This window comes from Erigeron canadensis, chromosome 6 (genome assembly GCF_010389155.1).
Source record: "Erigeron canadensis isolate Cc75 chromosome 6, C_canadensis_v1, whole genome shotgun sequence".
NCBI lineage: Eukaryota > Viridiplantae > Streptophyta > Magnoliopsida > Asterales > Asteraceae > Erigeron > Erigeron canadensis.
In genome coordinates, this window is record NC_057766.1 from 11270887 (window position 1) to 11293178 (window position 22292).

The 22292-nt window shown below is 36.7% G+C and overlaps 2 protein-coding genes across 2 annotated transcripts; one reads left to right on the forward strand and one right to left on the reverse strand.

Annotated features, from left to right (window-relative positions):
* Positions 1–8223: 8223 nt before the first annotated feature.
* On the forward strand, positions 8224–12428 carry LOC122606208 (3beta-hydroxysteroid-dehydrogenase/decarboxylase-like). Its single transcript, XM_043779167.1, has 12 exons — positions 8224–8464; positions 8825–8914; positions 9011–9144; positions 9242–9412; positions 9620–9736; positions 9823–9902; positions 10096–10291; positions 10461–10578; positions 10824–11016; positions 11148–11277; positions 11783–11849; positions 12190–12428. The coding sequence occupies exons 1-12, from the start codon at positions 8224–8226 to the stop codon at positions 12378–12380; spliced, it is 1728 nt and encodes a 575-aa protein (XP_043635102.1). The 3' UTR covers positions 12381–12428.
* A 7-nt stretch (positions 12429–12435) lies between these two features.
* Positions 12436–14952, reverse strand: LOC122606207 (subtilisin-like protease SBT1.7). Its single transcript, XM_043779166.1, has one exon. The coding sequence runs from the start codon at positions 14903–14905 to the stop codon at positions 12614–12616; it is 2292 nt and encodes a 763-aa protein (XP_043635101.1). The 5' UTR covers positions 14906–14952; the 3' UTR covers positions 12436–12613.
* Positions 14953–22292: the final 7340 nt, after the last annotated feature.

The following is a 22292-nucleotide window of genomic DNA, read 5'->3' on the forward strand; positions in this document are numbered from 1 at the left end:
CTTAGGTTGGTCGGGGTAGGAAATGATGAGCATAACAACCCTAGGGAACAGGAATTTCGACTTTGGTATGATATTTTTGGAAATTGGGAATCGGTTTGTCGGGAATGGTGCTTGGAGTTTTACTCCACAATTAATGTTAGTCGGATTGATAAGGTTCAGGATGTCTTTGCTGAAAAATGCATTCATTTTAGATGTGGAGGACGGGATAGGTCCTTAACTATAGCCGAGTTTGGGGTTGCAACTGGAATGTATACCCAGGATTTGTTGGATAATAATCTGTTGTTTAGGCAGCTTCTTAACAATGCGGCTAGGACCGGTTTAGGTTTTTCGGATGGTAGTCAAAAGCTCTACTATAAGCAGATTTCAGGAGGTGTTGATTGGGAAAATGGCATTGGGGCGCGTCACATCAAGTCGCCCATTCTTAGATTGTTTTTGAAGATGATTGTGTATTTGGTTGTTCATAGATCTAATCAGAGGGACAGTATATTTGGAAGACATGTGGTTAATGCGGATGTTTCATGAGGGTGCTCCTTACCGATTGGCTTGTCCACCATACATGGTGGCAAAGCATATGGGTACCCGTGGTATGAGGGATCGAAAGTTGGTATGTGGTCATTATGTCACTCGGTTAGTTAAGTATTTTGGCTGTGAAAATGATAAGGCCAATGCAGCTTATAACTTGAATTGGAAGGATATGGAAGAGTTTGAATACACTGATCTGAAGCGGTTTGGGTTATTGAAGAAGCAATCTCATAGGGATTTATACTCTTTGATAGATTTCGGTGATGTGGCCCCCGAGGATGAGGAAGGGGATGATGGAGATGATGTTGATATGGAGGAAGCTGCTGAGGAGGAACCTGAAGCAGTGAGACGTCCTAAGAGGCGTGTTGCTTCCACTGCGGGAGTTTCTACTTCTTCCGCTGTTCCTCCCACTGATATTGATCTCTCATCCCTTCAGTCTTTAATGGATAGGATGTATGCGGACCAGCAGGCCTTTCATACTAGGATGGACAGTTTTAGAGAGGATGTTGGTGGAGACTTGACGATGTTGGGTTCTGGGCTTGGTAGGGCAGTTTATGACTCACGCCGCTACCAGCCCATGTGGGAGTCTCAGCTTAGAGGCCAGGAGTTCACCCCACCTGTTGATCTGCCAGACTACCATCCACCTGCTATGTTCATACCGCACCAGAGAGTTACTCATGATGGTGGCTTTTATTTCCCTCCAGAGCATGTGGTGGAGGAGGCTCCACGTCATGATCTTGGTGCACTTGGACCGGATATGCCTGTCCGTTTTGGTTCTTTTACAGGTACATACGCTGGCATGGATGTAACGCAGACTGGAGCTACAGAGCGTACCTTCGCGGAGCAGGTGGTTGGGTCATTTTTCGACTATGGTAACCTCCCTGGTTACCAACACTACCCACCTCACCCGCCACCACAGTGAGATCTTTTGTTTGCAGGTTGAAGGATGAAAAGCTGTCAGTTCGCTGTTTTGATGGCTTGTATGATTTGCTTGAACAATTTAATTTTCCGTACTTTTCATTTATATTTGCTTGGTTTGTAATCCACCCTACGGGGTGATGAGACATCGTATTTTCCTTTCCATTTCCGTAGAATAAGTAGGTTGGAATGTTGCATGCTTCACGATTATATTAGTATGTTGGCTTTATTTGTGTTCATGTGTGATAGCAAGGTTGTCATATGCATATGCTGGCAGTAAGTTCAGCGCTCATTATTCTTGTGGCATCATTCGGGCATGGAACACCACTTATACCCGGCAAGTTTTTCTTGTTCTTATTTTGGCTTTTTAGTTTACTTTTTCCTATTTCCCTTATTTGGCTTAGTTTCTTGGACATTGAGGACATTGTCCAACTTAAGTGTGGGGGGGAGGTAAATAGGAAAAAGTCAGGTATTTTTGAAGATTTTGCATGTTTGTCCTCGTAGTTAATTGCTTTTGTCACCTAATTACAGATATAAATGAGCAATGTAACTACACCTTGGTAATACCTTTAATATGTGGAATGTGTTTTGACTGATTAACGTGACATCCCTTCTGGATTAATAACATTACTAGCATGCTTATAGCACCAAAACACCCAAAAGTGTGAGATTGATTGATTCATTGCTAGTTATGATAGGTGTTGCGGTTTTGGAACTATTAACTTCGTAAATTTGTCCCTCTCTTAGGCTTTCGGATTTATCCGGGAGTAAGGGTCTCTTTTTGAGCTCTGAACTAGGATGTGCAAGTTTGAGGTTGATTTTCCATTTCCGAGTTATTTCATTTTCTATGAGTGTGCCGGTGATTGCGTTGATTCTAGAACTTGTCCTTGTTGATCGTTCTGTTATCTTGCTAGATGATAAAGAGGCAAATTTAGGATAAAACCTTTGTTCTTTGTTCATTCACCTTTTTGTTTCGTAAAAAATTTGTTATGTGCATGTTTTGTAATGTGCTTAGTAGCTAACTGCTCTGGTTAGTGAACCACCCGTTGAAAACCCGTATGTTGCACTCACTTTTAGTGCAAGAAACAATAGAAAACTTGTTGTCACTAGCCTGTTCTTTGTTATTAAATCTACCTAAAAATAAACCTTTCCTCGCCATACCGATAGTCGAAGTCCTGGCGGGTTATTGGTTGCCTTTGCTAGATTGGATGGTTTGCGTTTTGCCTTATTATGTCGGGTCGGGATATTCTTATCTTATGGGGGTAGTTTGATTTCGTCATGGTTTTTGGAAAAGTCTAGATTGTTAATCTTAGCATCTTTTGTAATGATTTGTCACTGTTTCTTAAATTTTGTAAGAGAATACCAATTAGTCTGAGTAAAAGTAGCTCACAAAAAAAAGAGAGAATAAAAGAATTGAAAAACAGAAAAAATATATATATATATATAAAAATGAAAAAAGAAGCTTGGGCTGTCAGTTGGTATATCTCCCTTTTGTCAAATCATTTTATGTAAGTTGGTACGTCGTTTAAAACCAACGAAGTGTTCTTAAATTGATATATTTGATTAGAGTGTTTGAGGTTGGCAAGTTTGTTGAAGTCAACACGGTTAGATTTGGTTGATAGGTTGTTTGATTGTCATACACCACAATGGTGTCGGTTTTTGGATCGTTCTATTGGGGTATGGTCGGGATAACTTCTTGGGATATGGACCGTTGGCAACTAATGACATGGGTTTGTTTGGACTAGACTATATGTGAAAAATTTGTTAAATGTTGTGTTAGTCCATTATTTAACACTACTTGTTACCAAAATTTCCATACCTTGTTCAAATACCTTGTTTAACCTTAAAATGTTACAACCCTTAAAGTCTTCTTTTGATAGACGTTATAGGGCGCATGCGCCTTGACGACTTAGGAACGATCCTTGTACAAGCCTATGGTTAAAAGATTATGCATCACAACTTGGCTATTGAGTGATTATTCGAATATTCAACCCCAAAAGAAAGTTAGTTGGAGTAGGATAGGCGAGATATCACTTGCTCGTTTCATTTGTGCTTAGTCGTGTTATTGAGGCTTGTATATCAGTCAAATATTGTCAAACGTTCCGGTTTTCATTTAAGATTAAAAATGCCTAACCATTTATTCACATTCTTAATTATGGTTAAGCTTTTTTTTGATAACTGAAATGTGGTTCCATAAAATACCAACGATTGATTCGTTTTTAGTTTTGGATTTGCTTGAGGACAAACAAGGTTTACGTGTGGGGGGATTTGATATGTCGTATTTTATGCCCATTTCCCATAGCTTAAAGTGTCGTTTAGTAAGTTTTACGAGTCGTTTTCGTATACATTTGGTGCGTTTATGTTATTTGTTAGTGTTTCAGGTGGAAAACAGGTACCTAAACGATATTTTGCAGAAAATGAAGTTCCTGGAGCAAAATAGGTGTTTACGGATGCTTCACGTGGCTCGCAAGTGAAGAAATGAAGAAAGTCAAATAGTCAATGCTGGTCAACCTAAAGGTGCGACGCACTTTCAATAGTGCGTCGCCGTTATTTGTGTCGAGGAAATAAGTGCTTCGCACCTTAGAAAATGTGCGACGCATATTTGCAATAGACGACAAGGCCAGTCAACATAAGTCAAAGTCAAGAAAGTCAACCAAAATGTGCGACGCACTTAGTGAAGTGCGACGCACCTGGGCGCCGAATCTGTCCAGTTTTCTGCATCATATAAATAGCTGCAAAAACATTCCAAAAATCTATCTTTCAATTTTCAGACGACTTTAAGAGCTTTTCCTAGGGTTTATCTTATTTTTCATCATTGTGGAGGATCAAAGACTCGTTCGGAATCATTTCGTTATTCGTTTTTCAAGCTTTTGTATTCGGTAACAATGAATTCTTTCGTTTTGATTTGTTATTTCATATCTAATATGAGTGGCTAATCGCTTTTTCATCCATCTTGATGGAGTGAGACATTATGTAGGGATTGCACAATATTTATTAATTCAAGTGATTTGATTTAACGTTTTTTCGTGAACTTAATCTATTAATTCTTTGTTATTCAATTATTGATTGCGGATGATTTGTGCTCATTGCTTAGTGACGACTAGGATTTGGGTATAAGTTATTTTGATTGCTTAGTTAGAAGCAATTGGTTCTATGACGGGTACGGTAGAGGGTAATCAATATTTGATAAGAATTAACGGGTTGAGGGTTGGGTACAATCGATAGGCAAAATTGTTATCTAAAATGACCAAAACCATAGTTTAACTAGGGAAGTTATAAAAAGGCGTCTCGGGGTACCGGTCTTAATAATGAAACTAGTTATTACAAGAGAATAAAATAAGTTGTTAACTTGATGGGAACGGGGTTGACAATAGATTTGAGTCTCGATCATTAAATCACTAAATTGAATTTGAACTTCATCAAAAGTGCAATCCTAACATTCTGTTGAGCGAAATCAAGATGGGTGACCTTTAAATTCTTGTTTTAAACTACAATCTCTTTTTCGATTAATCCTTTGGGATTACTAATTTTCAACTAACTACTTGCATTGTGGCAACTCGGCCACAAAACCCCCCATTTTACTTGAATCATTAAACGTTTTTACAAATGCTTGTTTAAGTCCTTGCGAACGATCTCGGCTTATCATTTTTCACTATACTGCATACGATCAGGTACACTGCCTGTGAGTGTGTAGTTATCAGTATTTTTTGGTAAATCGTGTTATAAATTTAAAGCTAGATTTCGCACATCAGATGTATGTGATTAGTTTTGGTGAAAGTGTAGCCTAAGCTAATATAATAAAGAAGTCTCGAGTATATGTAAAGTCTTGTGTTAAGCTTAACCCATGCTAGTTCTTCGGAGCTAGTGTGCACGTGGTCACGTGGTGTGGGAATCTAGATACCTCCCCGTGGCATAGTTATGTTTGAGTGTATCCGGGTGGAGTAACTAACCACTACACGCGCAAAGTTCAAACGGTATACTCAGTTGGATCGACTTTGTCTTTCCTTAACGACGATGATGAACCACCGTAAGGTCTACCCATCAAGTCGGGTGTGAGGATCCCATGTAAGGTCTTATGGCCGCCTACACACAACCCCACATCCCTACGTATGTGTGGCTTATGTCACATAGCCTATGTCTAGGCAAAAGAAAGAAAAGTAAAGAAAGATAAGAAATAAAGAAAGTAAACAAAGATCAAAAGTAAAGCTTTATGATGATAGGCACATTTAGGATTACGATGAATTCCTAATGTGTTAACTTATGTAAGTTTCTTTAATGTTGATGATATGATCTTGCTAATGTATGATGTGATGGACACCATAGTAATGTGGTGATCTTAAAGTGCTATGGCGAATATGTGATATTAACATTATGAAATGTTTTTGTTAATATATAATGAATTGACAATGTTTTTATAAACTCATGTTATCTTACTTAGCTTTTAAAGCTAATACTTGCTCTTTTGAAAAACGTTGTTCCCTCAGGTTAAGCAGGTTGAGCTAGTGAAACACTTAGCTTGGTGAGGCGGGTAGTTACTATGAAGAAGACATTTAGTTTTCCCGCTTAGTCATATATGTTAGCCTTATGATGATTGGCTACTATTAATATGACTTATGTATTATTTACATTGGCAATTATGTTGGTGCCAAATCTAGATTATCCTATACTATTTTAATGATAAGAATGTTGTAACACCATTTTTATAAATGAACTATCCATTAAGGGTTAGTTATGTTTTAAGGATTCTGTTTTCCGCATTTCTAAACGCCGTTAGGCAAATGTTTTTGAAAATCCAGATTTTAAAATGACGGGTGTTACATAAGGTGATGACTATACCTAATGTTAAAGTAAAGTGTGAAATGTGGGAAACCTTTCTAGCTGTAGTGTTAGTGCGTAAAAAGTAAGAAAGATATAAATACGTGGGAAACGCTATATAGCTAAATATGTGAGATTGACGTGGGAAGTGTTAAGCTTAACCCGTGCTAGTTTATACCAAGCTAGTGCGTACGTGGTCGCTTGAGTGGCTCCTTGCGGCATAGTTACGTGGGACTAATATTTTCGGGTGGAGTGACTAACCACCAATGTTAAAAGCATTACGGGATACTATGGAAATGACATTGCCTTTCCTAAAAGTTAAGACGTAGGAAATCGTGCTAGTTGTAAAGCTAGTGCGTAACATGTAAGATATAAGAATAAGTTGATTTAGATAATTACAAGAATATGTGAGAAAGATGTACATGTAATTTAAGACGTGGGATTACAATATGACGTGAGATTAAGTAAAATATGCGAGATGTATGATTTAACGATGGATATGCACAATTAGGAGTAAATACTCTACATGTGCTATACGTATATATGTGATATCTTTATGTGTGATATGCCAAGATATGATATGAAGTTACGTTTAAGTGGTAAGTCTATGTTGATATGATACAAGATATTGATTAAGATGTGAGTATATGATGTATATGTTGATATGAAATGAAATGTGATGCAATGTGGGAAAAGGGAAGTGTGGGTTGATCTATGACTGTTGTGGATGATATGTAATGTGATTATGTTTTGATAAGTAAAATATGACGAAGATTTATGAAAGTAAAATGAAGAACGTTTTATCAAAATGTGTGTATTTTACTTAGCTAATTTTATTAGCTAACATTTGCTTTTATGAAAATGTTGTGTCCTTCAGGATAAGTAGGTTTGAGCTAGAGAAAGATTTAACTCGTGAGATGGGTAGATGCAATAAAGAAGATTAGCATAGAGTGTTGAATACTTAAACTTCCCATAGCCTATGTTTCGGCTACATTAATGAATGACATTTATGTTTGTGCCAATACTTGGATTTCATTCATATTGTTTTGATGACGCACGTTAATAACGCCATTTTATAAAGGTACCATCCGGTTACGGACGGAGAAGTTTTAAAGTGATCCTTTTCCGCTACGTTTTAAACACCGGTTGACAAAAGTTTTGTTAAATCCAGGTTTTAAAATGACGGGTGTTACATATAAAATTGGGAGAAAGCTAATCACAAATTATGTTACTGTATCTTAGTATATAACTTAGTTTAATTAACCTTAAGTAATATGTTATGACATGGAAGGGTCACCAACGTAAATTAGTAAAAAATAGTGTTTGTAATTTGTTAGTTATCATAGTATTTTTTACCTTCTATTGTAAAATGAGATGCTTCTAGGTTGTCGTAGACATGATATGTGTCATGTATATTCACTTGGTTATTATTAGTTTTTTTTTAAGTAGAAATTCACTAAAGACACAATAATTAATTAGAGTAAACCTTTACGATTTGATGATTTGAACTCAGGTCTCCCTATCTTTCAAGCCTTCATTGAAAAAGTTTTCCTTTGCCACTAGGTTATTAACACAAATGTCACTTGGTTATTATTAGCTTAGTACGTCTTTATGTGGTTCTTCCACATTGTAATGCTTACCGTATGATATAATATTTATATCGTGTAAACCTTTTCATTCATAACTTTTTTTTTGGATTAATTTAAGAGCATTAAAAAAAAATAAGAATGGACCGTTCTAAAAATAATAAATAATAAAAAAATAACCAATGAAGGATGTTTGAAGATTGCAAATGACCATATTTGTAAATCAAGTAAGACTTCGATCCATTAAAAGAGTGCATGTGTTCTCATATTTGCTGAAAACTGACGTAAATTCTGCGATCACTTACATCCCAATAATAATAAAACCATGCATCGTTTGTTTCTATCTATCTATCTATCTATCTATCTATCTAGTTTACAAAAAATGACCATGGAAGAGGATCATCATCAGTCAAAAACTTGTGTAGTAGTCGGGGGAAGAAGCTTCATAGGAAAATATCTCGTTGTTCGGTTATTAAAACAGGGTAATTGGATCGTTCGTGTTGCAGATTCGGCAGAGTCTCTTAAACTGGATCATTCAGAGTCGCTTCTTACTCGTGCTATTTCTACTGGCCGTGCTTCTTGTTCTCATCTTGATCTTCGTCTTAAAACCTCTATCCTCAATGGTACCATTAATTAACTTTCATTCTTTCTATTTATTTATTTCTCATATTTGTTATCGTTTAATTAAGGGCTCTTTAATTAATTGTTTTTATAAGGGCCCGTGTATAATTTTTCGTGTCTTCATCGAATTGATTCACCATTTTTCATCATCGATCATTGTAACCAAAAGTTGTATGTGTTTAAGTCCAACACTTCCATGCTCTTCCAACCAAGTACTTCAAGATTCTAAAACATATCCTTTGTTTAAGTGTGACATAAAAATACAAACATTTACTATACAGGTTATTTAAATGCCGTATCTATATAAGACGGAAGCAAACAATATGTGTTTGTGTCTATCACGAACCTGCTTTTCTATGCAGCTATTGAAGGTTCAGAAGTCGTATTTTACATGGATGATATGGATTCTTGTAATCAAGATTTCTATTCTGGTTATGCAATAATTGTTCAAGGTTGATCATTACATCACCTTAAAATTGATTGTCTTCTATTCAATACAGTTTTGTTGTTGGTCTTTTGATCGATTTTATTTATTGGACGTTATTTAGGTGCAAAAAATGTGATCAATGCTTGTCGCAGATGCAATGTTAAGAGGCTAATATATAACAGTACCACAGAAGTAGTGTTTGATAATGCACATGATATATGCAGTGGAAATGAGACAATGTTATATTCTTCAAAAGTATTTTCTCATCTGCTCTATTTTTATCCCTTCTTTTTTACATGGAGTATAGTCTACTATTCAGAAGTAACCGGTATAATTCTTTGGTGTCGCAAAGTTTAAGGATTTTTATAGTGAACTCAAGGCTCAAGCAGAGGCATACATTTTGCTAGCTAATGACATTGATGGACTTCTTACTTGTGTTTTGCGCCCTAGTAATGTTTTTGGTCCCGGAGACAAAGTTCTGCTGCCAAATCTCATTGAAGTTGCGAAATCCGGCTGGGCAAAGGTTTGAAAACTACACATTTTTTTTTTTTGTTTTTTTAATTAATTTTCAAATGCATTGCTTCTTGTTAGACTTCAGTTGTAATGACTCTAACCATTGATGGAATAGGATTGCATTTACATGTTTTCTAAACTCTTGTCCGTTTTGTTGTTATAAGGAAGTATGTTTTTGGCTTATTCTTTATATATGTAATAGAGTCTCTCATTCCAGTTCATTATAGGGAGTGATCAGACCTTTTCTGACTTTACCTATGTTGAAAATGTCGCTCATGCCCATATCTGTGCTGAAACTGCTTTGACCTCCCATACGCTATATGTATCCGGAAAGGTAGCATTATATCTTGCTCTCCTTATTCTTTCTTCTCTATGATGATTGATATCATTGACTAAATGTTTAGGCCCAATATATGGTAGGTATTCTTTATCACTAACTTTGAGCCGACCAGCTCTTGGAAATTTGCTTTATGTATGCTGGAGGGGTTAGGCTATTACAGGTAATCTTTTGCTTTTGCAAAAAAGAGTTTCATAAGTAACAGATTAAGTTCTAGTTCTACACACATTATTAAGTAGTTAGAAAGTCAGCATATATATCAAACAGATGGTTAATTGCACAAATGTCTCATAGAGCTGATTTATTAAGAATCGATCAAATGGGTTTTGAGCTATGATCCTTGTATATGATTGCAGGCCTCTCGTCAAACTTCCAGCTGTGGTTGTGAGTTCAATTGTCTATCTCATAAAATGGATGCATTCAAATATGAACTCTGTAGATATTAAGAATGTTCCAGTTCACAATATACTCCAATTAATGTTGCACACCAGAACTTACAATTGTTCTGCAGCAGAGCGACATATTGAATACTCACCAATCGTCTCACTTGATGTAAGTTTTAACTGTTCAACTTATGTAAATAGCTGGCACTCTTTTTTTTTTTTTTGTAAGGGACGGTGTGACGATAAAACGAAATGTAGACTCTACTTTAGTGAGTTGATTGAAATACGTATATGATCTTCATTCTCATATACTCTTTCGTTGATTGTCGAATATACAGGATGGTATCACACTGACTGTCAAATCATTCACTCATCTAGCAAAGGAGTTGCCTTGTACTGTACCTGAAGACTTAATTGAACAATCAAACATAGAGAAGCTGCTGGGGAGCGGAGAAGGTAATAGAACCATCATTAATCTATATTAAGTTACATGAGTTTCTGACATTTCTATAAGTTTTGACTTATTTTCCACCTAAGGTTTCAGTATGTATATGCACATATATGTTTATATACTTTCTACTAGAAGGGGAAAGCACACTAACTAAAAATTGGTATTGGTGTTTAGACTAAATTGCTTAACTACAATCTTTCCTGATATAATTAAACAAGTGATTCCATTATATGATTTTATTTGGATGCAGTTGCAGATATTTTATTGTGGAGAGATGAGAAGAGATCATTCATATCCTTTCTTGGAGTGACTTTTCTATATTACTGGTTTTGTTCATGTGAAAGAAGGTTTATCTCCTCCACTTGTCAATTTCTGGTGCTCATCATAGTTGTGCTTTTTGGATATGCTAAATTGTTACCTAAAGTCAATGGATATGCTAGATTGTCATCTAAACTGTAAGTGAAACTCATAAAGAACACATAAATCCTTCATCCGCTAAAGCATTGTAGTTAATTTTATTTGATTCATGAGTGTGTTCTGCATGTTGAAGGCGGGGGCGTTCAATCTCAAGCAGCTTACCATGTTTTGAGGTATCAGAAATGTCTGTAAGGAGTTCTGTTAGAACCATGGCAACTATATGGAATGGAGTTGGTCATTTTGCTAAATCATTGGCTGAAGGTAATAATTGGAGTTTGTTTTTCAAGGTACTAACCAATCTAAAATTCCATGTTTGTACATACGTTCTAATTATCTGTGATTAAAAAGTTATAATGCTAGATTTTTTGAAGGGCTTTGTATACCATTTTTTTTTTATAATAGTTAACAACATAGATATGTCGAATATTATAAATCCCCTTAAGGCAGGATTTTGTCTGAGCACCTAATAAGCATATACACGTATTAAAAAACATATATTGAGCGAATAATACTAACACCGACACCATTGGAAAGCTTGCTAGAGGCTTGGACATACTTCCCACTTTAATCCAAATTTCAATCTACCAATTGAATGCCTATAAGTAGTTGAATGTCTCTCGCGGATAATACTGATACTCGATGATTGAGAGCTATGAACCAGAACCCCATATATTGGAATAAATCCCAAAAGTCTAATTTCACTTATTTTCTCTAGACACATATAACTTTTTAGTTTTCTCACAGATCATTTCTTTCTTTGCAACACCTTTGATGTTTTCCTTACCCCCACAGGTTATAGTCTCAGTCTATCTATTCAAATTGCTCGTCGTGAACCACTTTCCCACATCAATGGGAATCGGTATGGACTTTTTACATTACCTTGAAGAATAACCTATGTTAACTAACATTTCACTAGAGGCAATAGATCTAAATTAATTCCTAACAGAACTGAAAGACACCAAGACTCTCCTCCCAAACCCCTAAAGCTATGTTATACCACTGTGTCTAGACTCTAGAGGTAAGCAATATAGTCTGGTTGGCTAATAAGTTGGGGATGGGACATGCATTAGTATGTCGAAATGGGTCGGGCTCGGTTGACCCGCAACCTTCCATATTCTTTACTTTTGAATCTTACCAAACAATGCATTATTTGACTGGTTGAATTATGTCCTTCATTTGAGTTTTACCACTTGATGCAGGGCTGGCCTTTTCGTTTGTTTTCTTCTTTGTTTATGAGCAACATGATGTGGAAATCGATGGATTAGTAGGGGTCGTATATGAAATAACAAGGCAATGCATCTTATATGTGACCAGTCCTCTACCAATGCCATCACCATCTCCTCTATGTATCAACACCACTAAATCTACAAAACCAAAGGATCAGAGATAAATGCAGTGATATGATTTGTAAGATTTCTACATAATATTGAAGAGAACACTATCCCTTTTTGCAAGCATTATATATATATATATATGTATATAACGTCATAGAGTTACAACAAACATCCAAACACTTGAACGCTCTTTAAACTAATATTTATTTCTATATTAATGCACTTCCATATATGGACCACCCTGCACTACATTGGTTAATTATGTAGACAATGTTGTGGTACTCTGTAATCACTCCCAGCTAAAAGCAATTGGACTGCTAACAGTGTATTTTCCACCAGTCCATACAAGACGACCATAGCTGATACTTCCTGAAGGCAAAGAAGTAGCAGTGAAGGTCACAGTATACACCTTCTTCTCATTTTTCTTGACGAATTTTAGCACTTCTGGCTCTACTTTGATTTTCACAGCCACAGTCTTTGAGGATACTACAACCCTGTATGTTTCTGGAGTGCCAACATTAGTCAGAGTCCTTGTGTACTTAACAATGGTTTGCCCAGAACTTCCATTTGAAGCCTTTGGTAAAGGAACTGCAAAAGATGGATAGTTAAGATCTTCCACCCTGTACTTCTTTCCCTTGATACATGCAAATTCTCCTCCTGAATATATCTTGATAGTAGTAGAACTGTAATTTAAAGCACAAAGGAAATTGAGGTAGTCAATAGTGGAGGCATCATAGACAAGGCCGGGATCAAGGGCCGAAACTGGGTCAACATATCCTGCACCCTGCTCAAAGGGGGTTGCTGGCTTTCCGGTTGCAACATCTAGTATTTCCTTACCATTTTTGTGTGTATAATAGGCAGTGGTCATAAATGCTGATCTTATTGCTGCTGGGCTCCATTTAGGGTGGGCTGCTTTGACCAATGCTGCCAACCCACTTATGTGTGGGCATGCCATTGATGTTCCTGACTCGATGTTAAATTCCACTCGTCGAGGATCATCTTTTAGTTGAGTAGGACTCCTTTTACCTGTCCAACCAGCTAGAATAGTCACCCCTGGTGCTAAGATATCAGGTTTAAGGATTTTTGGTGTAATTGGATTTGGACCCCTGGAACTGAATTTCGGTACCAAGGGGGATGGTTGGACCCCTAATTTGGTTCCCCCAAATGTAATTTTAGCCTTTGGATTATGATCCGAGGCTATATAGCTCTTTATCACGTCATGAGCTTTCTTATCTACGGACGCTGTTGGTAGAAAGTGGAGGTCGACCTCAACCTCTTTTAAACTGTAAACAGGATTCGCTAGGATCATACCTACACCACCAGCTGCCTTTACCACCATACCCTTTTGCGCACCTGAATAAGCATTAACTTCACACATCACAATTTTGCCGGCAACACTTCCTGGTGGCAAGGAACCCGGGTAACATCCACTACTACCAGTATTGTTACTGACATTACCAGCAAAGACCAGTGGCATGAAGGAATTTGGTAATGGATTTCCAGTGAAAAGAGATATCCCTTTGAATGTCTTTCCATTCCCAAGGGTAACATAAGCAGGAAAATCACGGTCTACAGTTCCTGCTCCAACGGTAGTTATCCACGGGGCAACATTTTTTATGTTTTTAGGAGTGGGCCCCTCATTTCCTGCAGAGAATGCTACAAATATTCCCTGGGATACTGCTACAAATGTAACGAGAGCAACGCTGTCTTGGTCATAACCAGCAAGAGACCCTCCAAGTGACACTGATAACACATCGACACCATCAGTGATCACCTTTTCTAACGCAGCTAGTATGTCAGTTTCAAAACAATCAGTAAGCCAACATGCTTTATAAACTGCTAACCTAGCCTTTGGAGCCATCCCACGTGCAATTCCACGCGCATAACCAAAAAGACTAGCGTTTGTTACTGGACTACCAACTGCTGTAGTAGCGGTATGTGTTCCATGTCCTGCATCATCCAAAGGAGACTTGGATTCACCATTCTGTTCAATTGACCCGTTAAGCGATGCTTCATATCTTTTAAAGAAGTACCTGGCACCTATTAGTTTTCGGTTACAGCTTGATTTGCTGAACCCTTTGCCGGTCTCACACGTTCCCTTCCACCTTCTAGGGATTGGGCCAAGACCAGTATCATCTAGGCTCTTAGTCCCAGGCCAGATACCCGTGTCCACTACACCAACAATCACATCATTTCCACCCGAGCTGAACTCAGGAAGCACCATGTTGTTTCGTTCTAGTCCAACAAACTCGGGTGACCGTGTAGTATGAAGCTCATATATCTTCTCTTCATGAACAGACAAAATCCCGTGTTGTTGTTTAAGCAGCTTAACTTCTTCAACGGTTAGCCTCGTGGAGAAACCATGAATGACGGTGTCGTAGGTATACAATATATTATTCGCCATGGACACTGATTTCATTGTCGTTTCATACCATTTCAAGTGGTTTGAAAATGGCAATGGCATCAGAGACTTGTCCATGTGAACGATATACGTCTTCTTCTGATGTTCTGCAGCTACGTAACTATAACAGAAGACCAGCATTAGTATTGCGATCAGCTGGGCAACATGTTTAGGCTTCATCTTATATATATATAAAGATTTGTATATTGGATTTTGTGTGGAGTCAACGAATTTGTTATTCATATTTATAGTATAAAGGCAAGTCACTTTATTTACTGTCAATTGCTAAAGCAGCATGAACTATAGTGAATTTATTTACTGTCAATTGCTAAAGCAGCATGAACTATAGTGAATTGAAAACATGAAGGTTTCAAATCAACACGCACTAAATAAGGGTTAAAGAGACATTGCAAAATAAATCAACCAATTCTCTTAAATAGTTTGATCACTGATTTGCTTCAAGGTGGGTACCAAAGTCTGGAGTTCGAGTATTGCTCATTGACTTTTCTTTCTTTAGGGTTTAAAATGAAGATCCATCTATTTTAGGAGTTCCGCAATGTGGCAAGGTTTAGACAATACGTGAGGGTTACCTGCACAATCCGGTGACGGCAATAGGTGGTGGTAGTGGCAGTGGTGGCTATAATGACTTGGTTATTAATGTAAAGATAATTGATGTAAAAGATGAAATGTAATTATTTTAAGGGTTAATTAATGTATGTTGTAAATAAATTAAGAGTATTAGGGGCAAATTTGCTAGTTTTCAGCCAATCCAATGTCGCCACGTGTTTTTGCAAAAAACTAGCCAAAACTTGCCAAATCACATGGTGTAGTGAAGATAAATGGCCCAATCCAAATCACATGGTGTAGTGAAGATAAACTAGCCACGTGTTTTTGCAAAAACTAGTCAAAACTTGCCAATCCAATTTCGGAAACACTTAGGCCGATTGGTGCTTTGACAAATGGCCCAATCTGTGTCTGACAATCAAGTGAAGATAACAACTTGGATTGTTGATAAGGACAAATGACGTGATTAGGAAGGTTCCTAAAATCTAGGTTGGTGGTTGGTTTTACATATGCGTGTCCATACTCTCATTGGATGATGAAGAATGTGTTGCAGTAATTTGGGGATCACAAGTACCATGAAAGGCACTATCAAATATTCCTTTGTCATCCAACAGAAATAGAATACGTGGCTTCATTGGATACCAAGTGAAGATGGGCTTTCGCCTATAAAAACCTCATTCCTTGATTGCATATGTGTGGCATTCCTGAGAATTATTCTCCACATAAGTTTTCTCTGCTCCTATACACAGCTTAGTCTATCTGAGATCAGCTTTGGCTGATTCTCTTGAGTAGAAACTTGTTGATTGTAATTTGTCATTTCAGAGGTGTAACACCCATGAGTTGATCACGAAAGATTTTTAGTCAAATTAAAATTTTAAGCTTGAAAATACGACCTCGTATTGTTAGTCGACATCCTAATTGTAAAATGACTTCGTAATTTTGTATCGACATCGTAATTGTAACACGACTTCGTATTTATGAATCGACATCGTAATTACGTAGCAGCCTCGTATTTTTGATTTGGCCACGTATTCGTGTTTGACATCACATTTTTGAGTTAACATGGAAGCACCTCTGTTTTACCCTACATATAAATAGTCTTATTCTCTCACAAAACCCTCATTCCATCAACTTAGCCTCCAAGAAAAACACACACAAACCCTTACTCCATTTTGCTACCCCAAATTGCTACCTCACCTTTACTACCCCATTTTACATCAAGTTTTATGAAAATCAAACCTTATTTAGTTTAGATTTAGCTTTAATAACAGTGTTTTTACATCCTAAACATCTTTACAAACACATATTTTACAGATTCAAGGTATAAAATCAAAACCTACTTTATGCTCTTCATTTTGGTATTTTTGTTTTTTCTTTTAATACACACACTACACCCGCCAAGTATCAAACTTTTTACATTCTAAACATTTAGAAACATATATTACAACTTTTGTCAAAGTTTCGTGTGATTTCGTTAACAAAATGTTGAGATTTAAGGATTTTTATACAATTTTTGTAAGCTTTGTTCAAATGGGTCTTTAAGATTTAAGTCCGTTATCGAGTTTCCGACTTTAGTATTGTTTTTCCATCATATTTGTGGGTCTAAAAGTACAATCTGATGTTAAAAACACCTTCCAGATCAAAAGAAACGATTAGGGTTTTCTAGAATGAATTTTGGGAAGAACAACCCAGTTTACGACCCCATCAATTTGCGACCTCGTATTTCCAGTTTGCGACCTCGTATTTCAAATGTGACCTCGTATTTCAAATGTGACCTCGTATTTCATTTGTGACCTCGTATTTCTAAATAAGACCCCAGATTTACTAGCCTCTCAAATTTAGCCTCTTAAATCTAGCCTCTTAATTTCAGTTTTGTCTTTTAGTGAAATAAGACCCCAAATTCAATTTAAGACCTCAACTTTCAATTGAGACTTCGGACTTCCATTACTACCTCGATTTGGTCAACTTTGGTCGGTTTAGTCAACTTTGGTCAACTTTGGTCGGTTTAGTTAACTTTAGTTGATTTGGTCAACTTAGTGAAACTCATAATTTGGTCAATTTTGGTCAAACTTATAAAATTGGGTCGAAATCAAACTAGCACGCTTTTGGACAACTTAGTCGACACTTGGCGACACGTTATGAGCACGTTTACCTATAGTGAATGAATACTTAATTATGATAACTTGAAACAGATTGTTGCATACCGGTTACTTGCTTTTTGATATCTTCCGTAGCTTAATCTTGTTGCTACCGCTCAGGTGAGTTTTGTAGCCCCCTTTTTACACTTTTTCATGGGGCTGAAAGGATACAAACTATTTTTCTAATAAACTGTATTTACTGGAAACTATGCTATGATGATTTTGGAGAAACATATTTTGAATACACATATGATTACTTATATTGTATATATATTTGGTAACTTATTTTGGCTACATATATGACTACCTAATTTGGAAACTCGTGCCTTTGTGTCTATCATCATTTATGGCTATTTAACTGTACTGTATGATGTGCACTATGATACTTGGCACTTGATACTTGATACTTACGTTGGAGTTTGAGATGCTTGAGACTTGATACTTATGGTGAAGTTAGAGGCACTAGATACTTTATACTTATGTTGGAGTTTGAGATGCTTGATACTTGATATTTATGGTGGAGTTGGAGGCACCAGATACTTGATACTTGATACTTGCACCTTAGGCCTGGTATATCGTAAGTGCTGGTGACATAGAGATACTTGATTCTTGCTATCATAAGTAAGTTGATAGCCATATTGCTGTGTGGATCTTGATGATATTTCGACCTGGCACAAAACTTGATACTTATTACAAAACCTACAAACTCACAACCATTGTGTTAACGCTTTTGAGTATCCTTTCAAGTGAGCATGTGAATCGTATTAGAGGTGGCTAAAGAGCATAGCAGGGTGACCTGTAGCAGACCAGACTAGGGTTTTGGAGCTGCATTAACTCATGTTTTGCTATGGTTGCTATATGTTTAGACTATGACATTATGCCTTTGAGTTATTCCCCTGCGTGGGAGTTTATCTTTGTTTTATTTTGAAGCGTGACTCTATGATAGATATTTATGTTTGAATTTTATGAAATGCATGTTATTTAAGTATTCATGTAGCTACTCTACGTAACATCCATGACGCGTGTACTATGCATCGCATCCCGAGTTTTCCGCCTTAGTCGGGGTGTGACAAGAGGGTTGTTTAGATATCTATAGTTTATCTTGTTTCCATAATAACCCTGTAATTCTTTGTATAGATTATTTCTTAATAAAGAGTTACATTGAAAATTACAATCTATGTACAAGAATGTCTTCACTGCTTTACTCTTTTATTGATTCTATTCTTTACTTATTTAATATATAATCCGGGTCTTTAAAACGTTTTTAATAAAAGTTTGTAAAGGTCAAATTGAGTTGTATTCACCCCCCTCTACAACTACTCTGGGTACAATATACTTTGATATATTGATACACCTTGGGACATATCAATTGGTATCAGTGGCTAAGAATTAACTTGACTTGATCCTAGCTTATTTTATTTAATAGTAAAGCAATATGTCATCTTATGTTGATAATGGTTTTTTAACCAGACCACCCATGTTTGATAAGGATGATTTCAGTGGGTGGAAAGGCCGTATGTCTTTGTTCCTTGAATCTACCGATAACAATATGCCTGACATCCTTGCGGATGGTCCTTATGTTCCTACACAGACTATTGTGGTTGAAGCTGTGGTAAAGGAGGGCTAACCAACCATTTCTGCCACAGTCAAATCCATTGTTAAGGACAAGGCAGATTGGGGGGATGAGGATAAGAGATTGGTAAACTTGGATGTGAAGGCTAGAAATTTCATTGTCCAAGCTGTGCCTAAAGACATTTACCATTCTATTAAAATGTGTTCTACTGCTAAGAAAATGTGAGGAACATTGACTGTCATGTTTGAGGGTTGCTCTACCTCCATGGAATCCACCATTACTACTTTGACCGGGAGGTACGAGAGATTTTTCTAATTGAGAAATGAATCATTAACTGACACTCATACCCACTTTAATGTTTTAGTTAATGATTTAGCTGCTGTTGGAATAACTAAAAAAAACGAAGTTTTAAAAAGTAAATTTCTTAATTCTTTGCCACCTAAATGGAATAACTATATTTCTTTTGTCAAGCTAGGTTCTGTTTATTGTGATCTTGATCTCCCTGGACTCTTTGGTTTGCTTCAAAACCAAGAATGTTTAGAGGCTGAAAAGTTGATTGCTATGGTTGATTCTTATAGTCAGCCTGCTACTACACTTGTTGCCTCGATGACTGAACATCCTACCTCAATGAGTAATGAGATCATTCCTTGTGTCAATGAATCTGCTCTTGTGATTTCTAACACTAACTTTGTTTGCTTAGAATCTGAATGTGATGAATCTGATGGTGAAGAGATAGCTAATTGATGTGTGAAAATCTAGTTGAATTAAAATCCTTAAAAATACTCCGAATCGAATAACACACACAATCAGGCAGTGGACCCGTCTGTATGCAATATAGATTAAAGCAAGTAAAGGTTCGTTCCACGGAGACTACAAAGAGCTAGAGAGTTTTAAGTAGTTAAAAAGATTTTGGTTTTTAAAGACACCACGTCATCTTGATTTTATATTAAAAGGTTAGTTGATTGAAAGAGTTAGAAATTCCTGAGAATTTATCGATAGACTCGAACAAAGAAACTCACTTGGTGGCCAACAAGCTTATAACTCTATTCAAACCCATTAACTAACTAGGAATCTTAGAAAATTGGCACCACCAACGTTTAATAATATTTACCCCAATTAATTAATTTGTTTTGGTTAAGTATTAACAATTATGTCTACTTGAAATTAATGTGACTCCATCAACTATTAACTCCAATTAACAAATCGTTTCCTATAATTACTATGCCGTTTACTATCACTCCATGAACTAGCACCAATTACTCATAGACAAATAATTGAAATCAAACTTATATACTTCCGACGCAATCGACAAAGCATGTAAGAATCACCAACAAGCACAATAATATAGAACAAGAAAATTATTCATTAAGATCACGACATAACGTTAATAAAATCAACTTGAATTAAAAATATGCAACCATAGTCAATGTATCACTTCATCTCAGTGGATGACGAATTATTTAGCTACTCATAATCATAAACATAGCACAAAGAGTAAAAGTATAAGAGAACATATTGTACCAATGTGTAGAAAACAAATAGAAGCTAAGAAAATCAATAACCGAATGCCTTGAAGCTCACGAACAACCCTTAGACCTTGATAGATGAAAAAGCTGCTAAATATTGCCCCAAAGAACCCTAAAATCGACTAGAGGTGATTGTATATCGAATGTGAGGGTTTTGGTCTTGTATTTATAGTGAAAAATAAAAACTCCTTCAGCCGACCTAATTTATGCGCCGCACAGATATGCTATGCGCCGCACAAACTCACAGTTTTCCATATTTCAGACTTTCCTTGCACGATATGCGCCGCATAACTCCTGTGTGCGCCGCACAGGCACTTTTGCCAAATTCCCTGACCAAAATTACGTAATTCTGTGCGTCGCACACCACTTCCATGCGCCGCATAAGGCTCCGAAATTCACAAAACTTGTATTTTTCAACTCCTCTTCACTCGTACTCGTCCAAGAATCATCCTAATGCATCTTTTAACCTTCCAAATGCCATTTCTAACCAATGTACCTGTTCTAAGCCTACAATCACTAACAATACCTTCAAAGCATCGAATATACATATAATTTGCACATTATTAAGCTTAAAACGACTTATAAACGATATGGGAATATGCATATAAATGGACATATCACTAATGAAGTAGCCATGTTGGCTAAAAGGATCAGAAGGAGATCCTTTGGAAAGCTTAAAGGGAAAGGGAAAATTGGTCAAGCTGATAAGACCAAGAAGCCATTTGACATGTCCAAAGTCACGTGTTACAAATGTGGCAAGACTGGACACATGGATGGTGATTGTAGATCCAAAGAGTCTTCTCAAGTTGTATCAACCAAAGGCGGAAGAACTGAGAAATACTCAAAGCTCAAGACCAAATACAAAGCTTTAAAGGCACAAGTGGCTGAGCTAAGTAAAAAGATTGAAAAGGATGAGAAGAGTATGGTAGCCAAAGATTGGGATGAAAGTGCAACCTCATCTGATGATGAGCTGTATGAAGATGCCAAGTGCTTCATGGCAAAAGAAGCTACACAGAAGTTTGCTGAAGATCTTGTCAAAATACAATAGCAATCTGAGTCACCTCATCAAGCATCAACTACTCAGACTGCTTCACTTGAGGTAATTCTCTTTTCCAATCTGTCTAATAATGAAAAGTTGTCTAGATTAAATAAGTTGGGTGATGATGTACTTTTACAAAAACACTTTAATCAAGAACTTAAAAAGGGAATTTTTGTGTTAAAACTTGATGTCAGTTTTAAAATTCACACCGTTGAGAAACTGGAATCTGAAGTGAAAGCTCAAAAACAACTAAACTCTATTTTGGTCAAAGAAGCTAAAGTTTCAGAAGAAAAGTTTTTGAAAATTAAACATATCACTGAGTCATGGTGTATCTGTTCTAAAAGAACTGCTAAGTGACTAAATGTGCAAGTTCCTCATCAAATCCAAGCTATCTTTGATGGTGACTATGATAGGACTATAGCCATTAGTGAAGTCTGTGCTATAGAGCCCTGTTATCAGCCTCCTTCACCTCCTAAAGTCCAAACCAAAGGGAAAAAGTCTAAAACAATCAAATTGGTTGAGAAGTCTAGTATTGGGTATGATGATCCTGAAACCATTGGTCAAACCGTTGCTGAAGCTGTGTCTAAAGCTGATAAGGTTGTTGAGTTAAAACCTGAGGAAAGTCTTGACTTGTCCAAGCTGACCATTACCCAATCTGTGTCAGATTCAAAGTCTAAAACAAACAACAATGTTCAAAGAAAAGCAAAAGAAAGATTAGAGATCACAG

Excerpts from the sequence above, each read along its gene's own strand:
- LOC122606208 (XM_043779167.1), top strand. The coding sequence starts at position 8,224 with ATGACCATGGAAGAGGATCATCATCAGTCAAAAACTTGTGTAGTAGTC. Across the intron at positions 9,145-9,241 it reads CAATGTTATATTCTTCAAAA|TTTAAGGATTTTTATAGTGA; the intron begins GTATTTTCTCAT and ends GGTGTCGCAAAG. Across the intron at positions 9,737-9,822 it reads CGCTATATGTATCCGGAAAG|GTATTCTTTATCACTAACTT; the intron begins GTAGCATTATAT and ends AATATATGGTAG.
- LOC122606207 (XM_043779166.1), bottom strand. The coding sequence starts at position 14,905 with ATGAAGCCTAAACATGTTGCCCAGCTGATCGCAATACTAATGCTGGTC.